The sequence below is a fragment of the Thalassophryne amazonica genome, chromosome 6 (assembly GCF_902500255.1).
Source record: "Thalassophryne amazonica chromosome 6, fThaAma1.1, whole genome shotgun sequence".
NCBI classification, from domain to species: Eukaryota; Metazoa; Chordata; class Actinopteri; order Batrachoidiformes; family Batrachoididae; genus Thalassophryne; species Thalassophryne amazonica.
In genome coordinates, this window is record NC_047108.1 from 116,997,874 (window position 1) to 117,015,253 (window position 17,380).

Genomic DNA, 17,380 nt, shown 5'->3' on the forward strand with positions numbered 1-17,380 from the left:
CACGGGCAGTGAACCAGTCAGCAGCAGGTAAACAAACCCATCTCCTGCAGGTCCAAACAAAGCGTCGCTCGACTCCGTTACATTCGTAATGGCGTGGAAGCTGCGGGGAGAGAAACGAAGACGTCGGCGGTCACCGAAATAAAGGCTGTGAACAAACGCAGGAGCGACTCGACCATAAAACAGTGTCAAGTAGAAGCGCAGCGACCGTCGACATCTGCGCACGATGCAGTGCAGCACTCTGGGGACAATGTGTGTTTTCAGCCTCAGCACGAGAAGACCTTGTCCGGTCAGAGATGTCGGTTGGGCGCTTTAGCTACAGTGTTGTATAATTCTTATTTATTATTTGTTTTGTGCCGGAGTCAAAACGGCGTCCCCTGTGGCGAGGTGCATCATGGGGCCCGTCATGCAGGAGCGCACAGCTGCTTCCGCCGCGCTCAAACGCGTAGTCTCTAAAGACAAGATACGAGTGAAGAACACCGAAAACACCGGACCAGGAACCAGGTAGGCCCCGTCCGTCATCAAACCAGCACATTAAGTCTTTGTCACTTTAGTGCTGAGAGAAGAACCTGTTTCGACAGTTCCAAGAAAGGCAACAAGGTGAAGAAAGTGGTGGGGCAAATGAAGAATGGACTCCCAGGAGCGGGTCAGGATAACGACACACCGGCCAAGAAGGTGGGTTATTCCACATTACATCAACAGTTCCTTACATTAGGTCACATGTGTAAAATCACATGGCACAGGGGCGTAGCCAGCAGGTTGCTGATAGGGAAGTATAAGGAAGTACAAAAAGAAGAAAAACTACTCTGCTAAAACAACAAAAAAATAAAAATGACAGAATGAACAAGAAAAATATTCTGCCATCAGATTGAGATGAGGTGGTGTTAAAGCGCTCAAAATCAAATTTTTTATACATTAATACTGGGAGGTCAAAGCTCTGCATGCCAATAAATAAATAAATACATACATAGCTCATGCATTTGTGACATTTAATAATACATTTACTTTTTTCTTTTTCATTTATTAATGAATTGTGAGTTTTAAATAGGAAATGTACCAGAAGCCCTGAAATGCTCACATCACCCACTAGATGGTGACAAAGCTGCTCAAACCTGCTGCAAGGTCTCGACTGTTTATTCATTTGAGAAGTTAACTTTAGGTGAAAATAAGATGGTCTGGCAGCCAAAAATCAACTTACACTTGTGTCGTTTCTCTGTTGGATTTATATTAACAAAAGCTACAGCAGGCTTGTTGCTTGGAAATGTGAGCTGGATATCGTGTCAAACCACAACAGGTGGCCACTGTCTGGTTACACCCCCTGCAGTGACATAACAGTCAGAAAGGTTTTTTTCAGAGACAAGAATTTGTCCAATCAGACAAATCTTAAAACATAGTAATCTCCCCAATAACTGTTTTACAGGCTGCACAGTTAAAAGGAAGCAGGGTCAAATCTGGCACGACAAGGAATACGAGCAAACTCTCCAGGTACGTACAGGGAAGTGTTCAGCTTCTTCACCAGCGATTTTGTTGCAATTAAAACATCACGCTAATTGTTCTTTGTACAGCCCTGAAGAGGACAGAGATTCAAGACCACACCTTCGCAAGCACCAATCCGTGCACAGAAAAGAAGAAAAACGAGAGAACCGGCGAGTGCCACAGTGCAGTAGTGAGCTGCAGCAGAGTCACGGGGCCATGGGGAAAAACCGGCGAGCCCTCTCCTTGCCTCTTTCCCCAATCACAGGGTTCCGACAGGTGCCAACACACCCCTTTACACAGTCTCCAGCACCTACTCCAGAGGCACTACAGCAGCACTACACCCAGAAAGAGGAGGACACGGACAGTGCCAGTGATCTGTCAGACTCTGAGAGACTCCCTGTGCTGCCCTCCCCCTGCACTCCCTGCACGCCTCCTCATCTCAACCTCAGAGCCGAGGTCATCAACACCAACGACTTCCCTCCAGACATCCCGGGACCTCGCGGCACTGCCGGCGATGAAGATGAGATTGAGAAACCCAGCTACGTTTACCCAGACTTTCTGCCTCCTCCGTTTAACAGCTGGAGCCTGAGACAGTTGGCGGTGTTTCTTCACACTGAGGGTCGCGGCGCTCCTCGGCCGAAGCCAGTCGGGCCCCTGGAGAAGTACCTGGAGAGACTCCTGCAGCTGGAGTGGCTCCAGATCCAAACGGTGCATGCAGAGAGTAGCCGCCCACCGGGGAGCCGTCCAAGGCCGCAGGGCTTCCCTTCTGCCTCCGCCGCTTCCGCCGCCACCCACCCCCCCAGGCCTCACACAGCACCACCATCCAGACTCAACTCACCTAAGGGGCTGCGGCAGAGTCAGCGAACTTTCCCCTTTACTCCTGTCAACAACCCTCCATCACCAGCCTCTGCCCAGCACCAGCTGTCCCGCTTTCCGGTGTGCCCCCACTGTCACATTCGCTACCCGTTGTGTAACGGGAGCTGCTCCGCTTATGCATACCAGTGTCACTCCCGGCTCAGCCCACTGATTGAACGCAAGGCCAGACCTAGTGCAGGAACCAAGAGAAGCAGTAGTGAGACCCGAGCCGCTTCTTCGGAAGGTCAAACTGCAGGAGGAGGACAAGGTGGAGGTGCTCAGACTCCAGTTAGCCCGTCGGCAGGACGTCATCTCAGGCACATGCGGGCTGCGGGCAATGCCCGTAAGCAAGCACATGAGTCTGGAAGTGCCCCCAACAGAGGTCAGGTCAGGAAAAGCCGCGTCAGAGCCAACTCCGAGACAGATGTTAAAAAGGAGCCTGGTGGCGTTAAAGCTGCCAGTGTGGAAAAACATGTTTTTGCGAAAAGCAAGCGAGATGTGGTCACCTCAAAGAGAGGAGAAATGGACTGGCAGAGGACAGAAGCAGGAGGTCAGGTAGCTAAAACTGCCACGAAAAGAGCTGCTAAAGAGCCGAAGCAGTCTGTCTCCAAAGCTCCGCTGAGTACGAAGCAGAACGGAAAAATGAAAAATGTGCACTTTGTTGAAAAGTAAGTAACCGGCGAACACTGCAACGTGGCAGCAAATTTTCAGAGCGGGTTTCAATTCATGTCAAAGTACTTTGCTGCGATGGATGGATTCAGTCAAAGAAGCAAACTTTTCACACAAATAATCTATGTGGATAGTCTGTAATTGCGTTGAAACTGAATTTTTGATGAATTTGCACCCGCCACCCAATCAGAAGCCATCGATGAAAACAGTAACGCACAAGGTGACAAAAGTAAACGGGTGTGATGTCATGAAATCCTGCCGTAACTGTTCCAGAAACAGATTCATGAGTATAGTTTGCACTTAGTTACAAGGCGAGACTAGTTAGTAGGGATGTTCCGATACCAGTCGGAGGATCGAATTGGAGCCGATTCAGGCATTTTCTGAAGGATCTGTATCAGGTTCTTTGCACCCCGTTAAAATCCAGTCATTTGTTGGTTTAAACCAGCAATCACAAATTGCTTGTTTCCTTTGTCTCTGCTCTGTCACACAGCAGTGACTGACCCGCATCCAAATGCAGTCAGGAATCCCACTGTTTCAATACGCTTCCAGTGTAATTTAGCCACAAGTAATGTTGAGCAGTTGTTTCTCCTCCGAGTGTTTTAGAAGCCACATTAAACGTGCTTTGAAGATACCGTGTCCTTGTACGTGTCCGATAACACAGGCCAAATTAATTTCTCCAGATCCTGATTTACACAGAACAAAAGTCAAAAAAGCACACCTTTGGCAGCATCACTGAAGGAAAAAAAAATGCTGCTACACAAGGTTGATATTGTTTTAGCTAAATCAAATCTACAGCTCTTCAAGAATCTGTAAAATCTGACCTTTTTTGAATTCCGACAGAGAAAAGCGCGCAAGTTCAGAAATTTTGACTTTTAATGAATGTCATTTGTGCAACTATTTACTTGTATTTTTATGATGGCCTTTGGACGCACACTCTTGAAAGACATCAAATAAAAATTAAATTTAAAAAAGTTACAGGGTTGTTTAAAAATATAAAATTTAAAATTGCTCTTTTCCCCACATGAAAAAAGTCTCAAATTTCGTGCCATATTCTCTTTTCTTAGCAGTTTCGTTAACTGAATTCTAAGAGACATTGAGTGACTTGTATTCATGATGTAATTTGTTTAGAGCTGACAGGCTGTAAAAAATTGTTAGAATAATATGGTATTTTTGAATTTATATTACATTATTATATTTTATTTCTGATTTACAGAGACATTAGGTCACATTTTTTCTGTTTTTTGTTTAAAGAAACTTGATTAGTTATTTATTTGTTGTTAAAAAAATGTAATTTCTTTAGAGCTGACAGTTTAAAAAAAAAGATACGGTTGTTTCTACTTATGTTAGCCCTTTTTTTGAGTTTATATTACACGTTATATTTTAGCGACAGTCTACAGTTTTTTTTTATAGTTTTTTAAAGAGGCTTGATTAGTTATTTGTTGTGATAATAATAAAAATCATGTAATTTGGCAGAAAGATGCAAATTGTTGTACTATGATTTAATGAATGCTTATCAGTCTGTTGTGTGTATTAATATATGAACATATACCAGTATTCACATATTCATATATCAATATGCAATCAGTTAGCACTTAAAAAGTATATTAGGCCTGGTATTTTCAGATACTAAATATTAGTTGACGGGGAAAATGTTCTGGACATCCCTACTGGATTGTTAAAAAACAAAAAACATAGGTTTAAGTAATCAACATGAATTACCAAGACCCCTTGTAAGCTAGCTAAAACAGCATGGTTGCTTTATTAGCTGCCAAAGCAGGCTAGCTTGGCTAGTTGGCGTGTAACAAGCTTGTTTGCAAATCAATAACATCTGTATACGTGGTATTATCAGGGTGTTCCCAGACATATTTACCGTCACAGCTGCAGTGATACGTATTTACACATACGGTATATATGACGATTAACACCACGATGCAATAGCCACGGTCAGACTTGCAAGAACTTGCTTCGTCACCAAACCTCCAGCTGCGTCCATTTCACTTGAGTCGTGTGGCCGAAATTCACTCTAATTGTGTGTGAGCGCCGGTAGTGCTTTATGTAGCGGTTACTTGGTACAGTAGCTTCAAACGATAACTGCTTGCTGTATAATCTGTGCATTACTAACATGTAATAACGCTTGCGTGACAGAATGAGATCGCGAGTTACGCCATTCAAGAGGTCGACAAAGCAGCTATCATTTCAAAAAACTTTAAGATGCTTTTTAAGAAAATTCCTGACAATGTGCATTATGTAAGAGTCATTCCAATCATTAATGGTGATATACAAATACAGAACTCTTACCTACACTGAAGTTGTTTCTCCATATATGCGATTAATGTTCAGCTAGCCATCCAATATGCATTGTCAGCTTCCATCCTGCAGTTAAACACGGAGCATTAAGACCATAGTTGGGCTAACTAGTGTAGCTTTTTCTGTTGTTGTTGGATTGTAGTATTTGTTCACTGCTCTTATTTCAATTGATGTTGCTTTTCCCCCCATTGGTGCCTCGTTTTCACACGCGTTCAGTTCTAGCAGAATAAGGAGTTGCAGTGCTGTAATTTTGTTCTGACATTCTTGTAATTGTTTTCCTTTTTTTTTGGTTCCAAGGGCTTCTCATGTTTAAAAAAGCTTGAATTATAGTCTACAACATATTGTATTTTGCCTCGAGCTGAGCTCTTTTTACTCATAAAAGATGGTGTAATGTTTGCTATGAATGTAAAATGCATATTTTTCCAAATTTTATATACCATAATTATATTTCTGTAAAATTGTAGTGGAACTTGTATTCATCGTTGTTATGTTTACACCATCATGCACAAAAAGAAATGGAAAAAATAATGAATGTAATTTTTTTGTTGGAGCACCGTCATGTTTCACAACATACTTGGAGTGTTTAAAATAGCGTTTACGTTGCAGTACTCTATCGATTTTTTTTGTGATTTGCCATGTTGACTTTGATTTATGGGAACTTCATCTGTGTAAAATTGTGATTATGTATCCAGACTGCACATCTTTCCTGAATAATCATGTGATGTGTCAAAGCCATAGATAAAGGAACACGCGTGCTGGTGAGAACATACATGTGTACATTTTATTGACCCGCACGCAGAGCAGTTGTGCTATTTTCTCAGTGTTGAATGCAGGTATTTGTAAGGCATAGAAATAAATGTTTTGCACTCAGTCATATCTGTTTATTGAGTACTGGACCATCAGAAATACTTTAGTTTTCCACTGTTTTTAGTTCAAAGTGTCTAAATGGTAAATGACTGCATTTATACAGTGCTTTTCCATCTGCATAATACGTTCAAAGCGCTTTACACACCAATCGTCACTTTCACCCCGATGTGAGGCTGCTGCTATACAAAGGTGATTAGTGATTTTCCGGTCAGGCTGGGATTTGAACCGAGGATCCTGTGGTCTCAAGACCAACACTTAACGTCTACAGGTACGGCAGACGTATCCTAAAACATGAATACTACAGGTACGGTATGAGAAGTGGTTGAAGCACAAAGAGCTACAAGAAACATTTTATACACGGGAAGAATTTGATGGGTGAGTTAACAAATCACCTGTGTATGTAGAAACTGAAGTGAAAGGGATTGGGGGATTGTCATGCAACTATCAGTCTTCTATACCTGTAATTACTGCTTTTTAAATTTTTCTTTTAGTATCTTGAGGACATGTACAGTTCCTTAAACCCCCTATACATGTGGTGGAGATGAAAACAATGGCCAGACCGCTAAGCAATCTGTCAATGAGTACCCAGTATACACAAAGATCTCTCAGTGATCTCCATGGTCGCCATGGTCTCATTATGACTCAGTCCAAAATAATCTTGATCTCTCAATGAACACTCATCAATCTCTCAAATGAATGCTCAACAATCTCTCATTGATCTCCCAGTTATCTCTCTTGGTAATACCGGATCTCTCAGTGATCTTCATAGATCTCAGTGATCTCTCTTTGTCACACGACTGCTCAGCAAACCTTCAATGGTCACTGCAAGAGGCTCCGACAATTACATTTTTGAACACAAACAGACTCCCAAACATTTATACAGACACTGCCTTTTCGAGGCATTAAGAGATCGTTGAGATCGGGCCAATTTTTGGTGGTCACCCAGTGATTGTGTGTGTATATAAAGTCAACCCAATATCACACCAGTTTGTGATGATATCATGAAAAGTAGGTTTGTGGGGGTTAGGGTTAGAAATAGTAAAATAACGTGTCATGAAAATGTAATATTTCGTGACGGGAGAACGACGACAAAAAAACAAATTTGTGAGACAGCTGCGTAAAGTGGGCCTTACCCACTTGGGGGGGGGGGATGTCTTTACCTGACATTAGTTTCCTAAAGTTAATATTACAAACCTGCAAACATTAGCTTTAGCTGGTTAGTTTTTTAAACTAACTTAAAACACAAGATAGAAACTAGCTAATGTTAGGATTCATCTGTAGACACACAAACAAGCTAGTTCACTATTAGTGCAGCAGATAAATGCATATATCAAAAATATTTCATTTTGTCATGCAGGCACCAAATCTGGCACAATGGTACTTCTTGGTTTATTTTTTATTATTATTATTATTTTTTTTTCTGAAAAAAAAAAGTGTCCTTTGTCTTTGCAAAGTTTCCAAGATGGCAGCCTTTTTAAAAGGTGACACCTCAAAATATGTATTTTCATCATATATTTGCACAGCATGTGTGATAGTATTTGGGGCGTCAGGGTTTAGTAGTAGAGGTAGTATTTTGCTTTTAAAGTTAACCATGTCCTTTGAATGAACACTAGTCCTCACTGCTTTTGTTAAAAAATGTCTATGTGAGTTCAAAGGCTGTGGACGACCATCTCATCTGTGAGCATGATTTAAATGGAAAGTAATGAACAATAATTTGAAGAGTTCTATCCCTTATTCCAGCATATAGACATTGATAATAATAATAATAATAATAATAATAATAAGTGGTTTGTGTGTAGCCACATGTTGAGTTTTGTGTTGGACAAACTATTTTAAGACATTTATTAGATCTACTTGTGCATAGTTTTGGAGCTTTAGGCTGTTGTTGCTACGAGCTTTATTACTAATATTAGGCTGAAGCAGAGCTCAGCTGTATATAATAAATATTAACTTTGCAAGGGAAAACCAACTCTCCTGTAGCTAGTTAAGTGGTGTTTTATTCTTTCAGTGCAACCGTTCAAAAAAATCCATTATTGCTATATTATCCATCATGACTTTTGTTGTCCATCCACTTTTGTTCATGATATGGTACATACATATATATAACCTGCTCTCTCTCCATCTGATATGGTACCTACTATATATATATATATACAACCTCTGGCAAAAATTATGGAATCACCGGCCTCAGAGGATGTTCATTCAGTTGCTTAATTTTGTAGAAAAAAAGCAGATCACAGACATGACACAAAACTAAAGTCATTTCAAATGGCAACTTTCTGGCTTTAAGAAACACTATAAGAAATCAAGAAAAAAAGATTGTGGCAGTCAGTAACGGTTACTTTTTTAGACCAAGCAGAGGAAAAAAATATGGAATCACTCAGTTCTGAGGAATAAATTATGGAATCACCCTGTAAATTTTCATCCCCAAAACTAACACCTGCATCAAATCAGATCTGCTCGTTAGTCTGCATCTAAAAAGGAGTGATCACACCTTGGAGAGCTGTTGCACCAAGTGGACTGACATGAATCATGGCTCCAACACGAGAGATGTCAATTGAAACAAAGGAGAGGATTATCAAACTCTTAAAAGAGGGTAAATCATCACGCAATGTTGCAAAAGATGTTGGTTGTTCAGTCAGCTGTGTCTAAACTCTGGACCAAATACAAACAACATGGGAAGGTTGTTAAAGGCAAACATACTGGTAGACCAAGGAAGACATCAAAGCGTCAAGACAGAAAACTTAAAGCAATATGTCTCAAAAATCGAAAAATGCACAACAAAACAAACGAGGAACGAATGGGAGGAAACTGGAGTCAACGTCTGTCACCGAACTGTAAGAAACCGCCTAAAGGAAATGGGATTTACATACAGAAAAGCTAAACGAAAGCCATCATTAACACCTAAACAGAAAAAAACAAGGTTACAATGGGCTAAGGAAAAGCAGTCGTGGACTGTGGATGACTGGATGAAAGTCATATTCAGTGATGAATCTCGAATCTGCATTGGGCAAGGTGATGATGCTGGAACTTTTGTTTGGTGCCGTTCCAATGGGATTTATAAAGATGACTGCCTGAAGAGAACATGTAAATTTCCACAGTCATTGATGATATGGGGCTGCATGTCAGGTAAAGGCACTGGGGAGATGGCTGTCATTACATCATCAATAAATGCACAAGTTTACGTTGATATTTTGGACAATTGAAAGGATGTTTGGGGATGATGAAATCATTTTTCAAGATGATAATGCATCTTGCCATAGAGCAAAAACTGTGAAAACATTCCTTGCAAAAAGACACATAGGGTCAATGTCATGGCATAGGGTCAATATCAACGAGCAGATGTGATTTGATGCAGGTGTTAGTTTTGGGGATGAAAATTTACAGGGTGATTCCATAATTTTTTCCTCAGAATTGAGTGATTCCATATTTTTTTCCTCTGCTTGGTCTAAAAAAGTAACAGTTACTGACTGCCACAATCTTTTTTCTTGATTTCTTATAGTGTTTCTTAAAGCCAGAAAGTTGCCATTTGAAATGACTTTAGTTTTGTGTCATGTCTGTGATCTGCTTTTTTTCTACAAAATTAAACAACTGAATGAACATCCTCCAAGGCCGGTGATTCCATAATTTTTGCCAGGGGTTGTATATATATATATATATATATATATATATATATATATATATATATATATATATATATATATATATATATATATATATACGAGGTCTGTTAGAAAAGTATTGGACCATTTTTTTTTTTCAAAAACCTGATGGATTTGAATCACGTGTGCTTGCATGAGCAAACCTTGAATCTTCATGCACATGCGTGAACTTTTTCACGCCTGTCGAGTGTATCATTTCCTGGTAAGCTGCCTTTGTGTAAGGTGTGTGTCATGCGCTCGGTGTTTTTTTCATTCCAAGGAAAAAGATGGAACGACTGGCGCAGCGCCGCATCAAATTTTGCCAGAAAGTGGGCGACAGCCAGGTGGAAACCATTCTGATTATTAAGACGGCTTTCGGTGACAATCCTATGGGCATCACACAGATTAAGGAGCAGTACAACCGGTTTAAAGACGTCCGCACAACGGTGGAGAGCGCGCCACGCTCCGGGCGGCCATCAACATGCTGAAATGACCAGATAATTTCCAAAGTGAACACTGTGGTGATGCGGGACCGTCGTGTGACTATCCAAGAAATTGCGGAAGAGGTGGACATCAGCACTTTTTCGGAACATTCCACTGTGATAGAAGAATTGGCCATGAAAAGAGCGGCGGTGAAAATCATGCAGATGGCTTCGGCACGAAGCTGACGGCGGAGCAAAAGCGCCTTTGTGTTGAAGTCTCACAGGACATGCTGTGACATGCCCACCTCTTCCACAATATCTCGGATAGTCACACGACTGAAAAGTCACAGAAAGCCATCTGAATCATCCGAATGGTTTCCACCTGGCTGTCGCCCAGTTTCTGGCAAAATTCGATGCGGCGCTGCTCCAGTCATTCCGTCTTTTTCCTTGGAATGAAAAAACGCCGAGTGCACGACACATGTCCCACACAAACGCTGCTTACCAGAAAATGATGCAATCGACAGGCGTGAAAAAGTTCACACATGCGCATGCAGGTTCAAGGTTTGCTCATGCAAGCACATACGAATCAAATCTATCAGGTTTTTGAAAAAAATAAAAAGGTCCACATATATATATATATATATATATATATATATATATATATATATATATATATATATATATATATATATATATATATATATATACACTCAACAAAAATATAAATGCAACACTTTTGGTTTTGCTCCCATTTTGTATGAGATGAACTCAAAGATCTAAAACTTTTTCCACATACACAATATCACCATTTCCCTCAAATATTGTTCACAAACCAGTCTAAATCTGTGATAGTGAGCACTTCTCCTTTGCTGAGATAATCCATCCCACCTCACAGGTGTGCCATACCAAGATGCTGATTAGACACCATGATTAGTGCACAGGTGTGCCTTAGACTGCCCACAATAAAACGCCACTCTGAAAGGTGCAGTTTTGTTTTATTGGGGGGGGGGGGGGGGGGATACCAGTCAGTATCTGGTGTGACCACCATTTGCCTCATGCAGTGCAACACATCTCCTTTGCATAGAGTTGATCAGGTTGTCAATTGTGGCCTGTGGAATGTTGGTCCACTCCTCTTCAATGGCTGTGCGAAGTTGCTGGATATTGGCAGGAACTGGTACACGCTGTCGTATACGCCAGTCCAGAGCATCCCAAACATGCTCAATGGGTGACATGTCCGGTGAGTATGCCGGCCATGCAAGAACTGGGACATTTTCAGCTTCCAAGAATTGTGTACAGATCCTTGCAACATGGGGCCGTGCATTATCCTGCTGCAACACGAGGTGATGTTCTTGGATGTATGGCACAACAATGGGCCTCAGGATCTCGTCACAGTATCTCTGTGCATTCAAAATGTCATCAATAAAATGCAACTGTGTTCTTCGTCCATAACAAACGCCTGCCCATACCATAACCCCACCGCCACCATGGGCCACTCGATCCACAACATTGACATCAGAAAACCGCTCACCCACACGACGCCACACACACTGTCTGCCATCTGCCCTGAACAGTGTGAACTGGGATTCATCTGTGAAGAGAACACCTCTCCAACGTGCCAAACGCCAGCGAATGTGAGCATTTGCCCACTCAAGTCGGTTACGACGACGAACTGGAGTCAGGTCGAGACCCCGATGAGGATGACGAGCATGCAGATGAGCTTCCCTGAGACGGTTTCTGACAGTTTGTGCAGAAATTCTTTGGTTATGCAAACCGATTGTTTCAGCAGCTGTCCGAGTGGCTGGTCTCAGATGATCTTGGAGGTGAACATGCTGGATGTGGAGGTCCTGGGCTGGTGTGGTTACACATGGTCTGCGGTTGTGAGGCTGGTTGGATGTACTGCCAAATTCTCTGAAACGCCTTTGGAGACGGCTTATGGTAGAGAAATGAACATTCAATACACGAGCAACAGCTCTGGTTGACATTCCTGCTGTCAGCATGCCAACTGCATGCTCCCTCAAATCTTGCAACATCTGTGGCATTGTGCTGTGTGATAAAACTGCACCTTTCAGAGTGGCCTTTTATTGTGGGCAGTCTAAGGCACACCTGTGCACTAATCATGGTGTCTAATCAGCATCTTGATATGGCACACCTGTGAGGAGGGATGGATTATCTCAGCAAAGGAGAAGTGCTCACTATCACAGATTTAGACTTGTTTGTGAACAATATTTGAGGGAAATGGTGATATTGTGTATGTGGAAAAGGTTTTAGATCTTTCAGTTCATCTCATACAAAATGGGAGCAAAACCAAAAGTGTTGCGTTTATATTTTTGTTGAGTATATATATATATATATATATATATATATACGAGGGCTGTCAATAAAGTAATGGTCCTTTTTATTTTTTTCAAAAACTATATGGATTTCATTCATATGTTTTTACGTCAGACATGCTTGAACCCTCGTGCGCATGCGTGAGTTTTTCCACGCCTGTCGGTGACGTCATTCGCCTGTGAGCACTCCTTGTGGGAGGAGTCGTCCAGCCCCTCGTCGGAATTCCTGAGAAGTTGCTGAGAGACTGGCGCTTTGTTTGATCAAAATTTTTTCTAAACCTGTGAGACACATTGAAGTGGACACGGTTCGAAAAATTAAGCTGGTTTTCAGTGAAAATTTTAACGGCTGATGAGAGATATTGAGGTGATTCTGTCGCTTTAAGGACTTCCACCTCCATTGGAAGCCTTAAGGACAAGTTGGAACATGTCCTGCTGTTAAACAATTTCTCATATACTCACTCCACTGAAAGCCATCAAAAGCCACCTGGATTTTACAAATGGTTATCAACACGGAGGTGTTTTTCCTGTGCCGCCGCACCGCGTCGGCTGCGTCCCGACGCGCGGACCCGTCCGCACATCTTTCATTAAAAAAATCTCCTTTAACAGTGGAATATCCGGATAAAATGCTGAAACCGACTTCTTCTGAAACTTCTCTGTTCTCTCACGACGTCCTGGATCAATAGAGCCTGAAATGTGGAGGTTTTCAGCTTGAACAGGCTGACGACGGCGGCTGAGAGCGCTGAGCGACGTCTCGCACCGTGAAAAGTCCTTAAAGTGACAGAATCACCTCAAAATCTCTCATCAGCTGTTAAAATTTTCACTGAAAACCAGCTTAATTTTTCGAACCGTGTCCACTTCGATGTGTCTCACAGGTTTAGAAAAAATTTTGATCAAACAACGCGCCAGTCTCTCAGCAACTTCTCAGACAAAGGAATTCCGACGAGGGGCTGGACGACTCCTCCCACAAGGAGTGCTCACAGGCGAATGACGTCACCGACAGGCGTGGAAAAACTCACGCATGCGCACGAGGGTTCAAGCATGTCTGACGTAAAAACATATGAATGAAATCCATAGTTTTTGAAAAAAATAAAAAGGACCTATACTTTATTGACAGACCTCGTATATATATATATATATATATATATATATAAAAAAAGCCTGTACACACTTTGATTAAAGAATCATAATTTTTAGAACTGAGTATTTGTCCCACTGAGATATGAGTAACTGAGAATAGAAGGGGAAAATGTGTCAAAGTAGTAAAAGACGGAAAGGAAATAAATCAAATAGCTAATCATGGCAGACACAGATTAGGAGGGATGAAGGTTACATTATTCGGAGAACAAAAATAAGAAAATGAGAGAATCAGCTCACTTATTACTTGAAATTGTTGACGTTCTAATAAGCTGTCTATGTGCGGGCCGCATAACTTGCGAATGGTAAGATGGCCGCCAGTTTGCTTCAGAGGTTTGTGTGGAGTGTGCGGGCCAATGACCTATCCAGTGTTATATACACATCAGTGGGCCAAACCCAGTCAACCACATTGGTTTATGGGATAAACTCGGTCAGAGTAGCACACAGACATTCTCTGTGATGGAGTTTGCTTTGCTGCCATATCAGAGCATGAAGACTGGAAATGGATTCAACATTAGTCCCGCAAAAAGTACAATTTAAAAATTCCATGTGTCTAATGCCTTTTTGAAGAAAATGACTGTTCAGAAGTATCTGTACCAAATTTGGTGCTTGTATCATCAACTCAATGCTTCTTACACTTACCTGCTGCACTATACTTACATGAACGTAGCACACTGCCCTTTGGTTTGCTCCACACATTTGACCAAACCAGACTTAAATGAGCCATTGCAATGATGGGAGTGAGACAGGTGGACAAGACGCTTAACTCAGGTTAAGAAATGGAACGGCCTACTTTAAGATCGTCTGAAATCGTATTACCGGATTCTTCAAAATAGGAATATTGGAAACACACAGTAAGTCCATAGAGGTTAATAGGGAAGCTAACAGAAAAATCCCAGAGTTCCTCTTAAAGAATACATCTACACCCAGGATGCTGGTCTTTCAAGGAGGGGAAGCTCAATTTCGGCCTACATCATAAAATGTGTCGGTTTATTTATATGTAAATTCTACCCTCCGTTCCTTTTCAAGAAAATGATCTGTGACCCTGTCGTACCAATAAGGCATCTTTTCCAGGGACTTGATTAGTGTCCTCTCAATGGCCAGCAGAGCTAGGCTGCTTAAACGGCCTTGGCCCATGGTGTTGCGGGTGTAAGACTTGAACCGCTTTAAACTGCAGATGTAGCTCCAATCGTTGCCACTAATGACAATAGTTTGTACACCTGAGGCATAGCACTGTCCAACTCCATGTCTTTCAGAAACAGCAAGAAATCACATAGCTTTCCCCTGTTGCCCTGCAAGTCCTGGTTTGAATATAGGACTTGAAGTTCAGACCTCAGTCTCCCTGAATCAAAGAACTGGCCAAAACTTTTCAGGACACTCTGAAATGCCTCCTCTGGAAACACTTGTCTCATCTCATCAAATTTCCCTGGATTGACCAATTACAAGAAGCGCAGACTTTCCAAATTTGCAAAACGCCGAGGTAGCTGCTCTGTGAGATTGTCTAGGATGGCCATGTACAGATTTCTGTAGCACTCCTTGGGATCCTGTAGTTGTGACAGACAGCATTTTCTCGTGGGCTCAGTTTGTGGGTCTGATGTGAGATCTGCTGCTTTGGCATAAACAGCTTGGAAAGCCCCCTCTGACCTCTTCTCTTTGACAAAAGCAAGAAGAGACTCAATTCTTTTCTTGCAGTACAGAACATCCATAGCTCTCTGCTGGACAGTGTCAAACACCACATCAGTCTCAGAGATTTGTTCATATGTGTACAACATGAACACAAACTCAAAATCCTCCAGTTTCATCAGAAGGCCTTTGGCACAGTCTAATGTGTCATCATCCATGGACTTATCTGCAATGATCATCTCAAAAGTGTGCAGGAGGGCATCATAATTGTTTGCCAGTGCTCACTATCCGTGATGTGAAATTCCATCAAGTAGGAGCATTTCTGGGCAACCTTGCGCAGCCTGCAGACTCAAGAAAAGACATCCTCTTTGTGGATTTTGAGAAAAATGTGGCAAACCCAGAGAGTGATGCAAAAAATATTCTGCACTCAGATAAGCATTTAGCTCCCTGAGACAGAACCAGATTCAGTCTGTGTGCATAGCAATGCACAAACATTGCACTGGGGGCTATTGCTTTAACTTTGACCTGCAAACCATTGAGAGCTGAAGCCATGACAGCAGCCCCATCATAGGTTTGCGCCACAAGTTTCTCCCTGAAATTGTAGCCCTGCTTGTTCTCATTCAAGACTTCAAAAACAGACTGAGCATCTCTTCCCCCAGAAACATAAAAAAATCCAATAAAGCGCTCCTGAATTTTACCTGCCCTAACCACATAGCGAACAATGACAGAAAGTTGAGCATGGCAAGCTCTATCAGTTGTTTCATCCACCTGCCATGCAAAAAAAGGAGCAGCCTGGATTTCATCCTTGATCTCATCAGAAACAGTGGCTGAAAGAGCAGAGATCAAGTCATTTTGGATTGCATGGGACATACCAGAAAACACAGCTGATGAGTGGAATTGTGTGGCCAGGACAGAGTCATATTTAGCTAATGTTTCATTAAACTCCCTGTAATTTCCCTTGTTGGATGATTCAACACTCTCATCATGCCCCCTAAATGACAGCTCCTGACGGCCAAGAAAGGAAGTCACATCAATAAGGTGGTTTAGGAAAGCTCTGTTTTGTTTAACTGCTTCATTATGTTTTGCCACTTGAATGCGAGCGCCTTCATTGATTGCATGCTCAACCCTGACTCTGCCCAGGCAACTTAATGTTGCACATGCACTCACATGTTCATTGCTTTTTTTATGCCTTTTGTATGCCCTGTCAAAGTTGGACAGATCCCCAAAACCAGACAACACATCCCTGAGATGGTTTCATCAAGAGGCATGGCCAACAGTACATTTTATTTGTTACAGCACTTCCAGTCAGCCAGCTCACTTTGTCATACCAGGACAGCTGAAAAGACCTGTTACTTTTCCCCACCTTTTGCACCAAATTAATCTGAGGAGTTGATCTGCCCTGCTGTTTAACTCTTAGTTTTTCTTTGTAAGGAAGACTATCAAATGGCTTCACCAAAATCCGGTCCACAACATTCAAATTGTCTGCCATTATGTGCAGCTTGCTACCTAGCTAGCTCGCTAGCTGGGACTGGCGCAAGGCTAGTGTGAAGTTTGTCCGCCTGTGAGTGCTTTGTGACGGTGGAGGGGCTCAGCAGCACCCGCTGCTCGGTAGGGACAGAAACTGCAATAGAAGTCAGAAAGAGTGATAGAAGTCAGTCTCCAAACACAAGCAGCTACAAAAAACCCCCCACCAGAAATAGAAGCTTGATTTGTCACTAGTCGTTTTTAACAAAGAAAATGCCGCTAAGAGGATTAGGAAAGTCTCCGGTTCAACTCAGAACAGAATGAAAATTAAAACATGCTCCCACGGATGTTTACACCAAAAGATCGCTGATTCGCTCATTTCACTGTCAATCAAAAAGGGATTCAGCCTCAGACAGATCATCCAATCATCATGCAGAAGTTGAGCGTCCGGGCCAGCCGAGGCCAGCCCACTGCCCCATAGACCCCCAGAGACGCTGAGCGTCCGATGGGCGGGACAAAGCCCAGCATTTATTCAATGACTCGTCTCGTTTCGCTGCACTCTTTGCTTCGCTACTGAAGTCTGTGGACACTCAGC

The 17,380-nt window shown here is 42.2% G+C and overlaps 1 protein-coding gene across 1 annotated transcript; it reads left to right on the forward strand.

The window, feature by feature from the left end:
* On the forward strand, positions 1-6,174 carry fam217b (family with sequence similarity 217 member B). The gene is made up of 4 exons (XM_034173226.1): positions 1-501; positions 579-672; positions 1,418-1,482; positions 1,563-6,174. Exons 1-4 carry the CDS (start codon positions 392-394, stop codon positions 2,998-3,000), a joined length of 1,707 nt encoding a protein of 568 aa, XP_034029117.1. The 5' UTR covers positions 1-391; the 3' UTR covers positions 3,001-6,174.
* Positions 6,175-17,380: the final 11,206 nt, after the last annotated feature.

Bases quoted from the DNA above. Each gene is read 5' to 3' on its own strand.
- fam217b (XM_034173226.1), top strand. From the start codon at position 392: ATGGGGCCCGTCATGCAGGAGCGCACAGCTGCTTCCGCCGCGCTCAAA. The intron at 502-578 runs GTAGGCCCCGTC...CTGTTTCGACAG, and splicing joins AACACCGGACCAGGAACCAG to TTCCAAGAAAGGCAACAAGG. The intron at 673-1,417 runs GTGGGTTATTCC...ACTGTTTTACAG, and splicing joins ACGACACACCGGCCAAGAAG to GCTGCACAGTTAAAAGGAAG.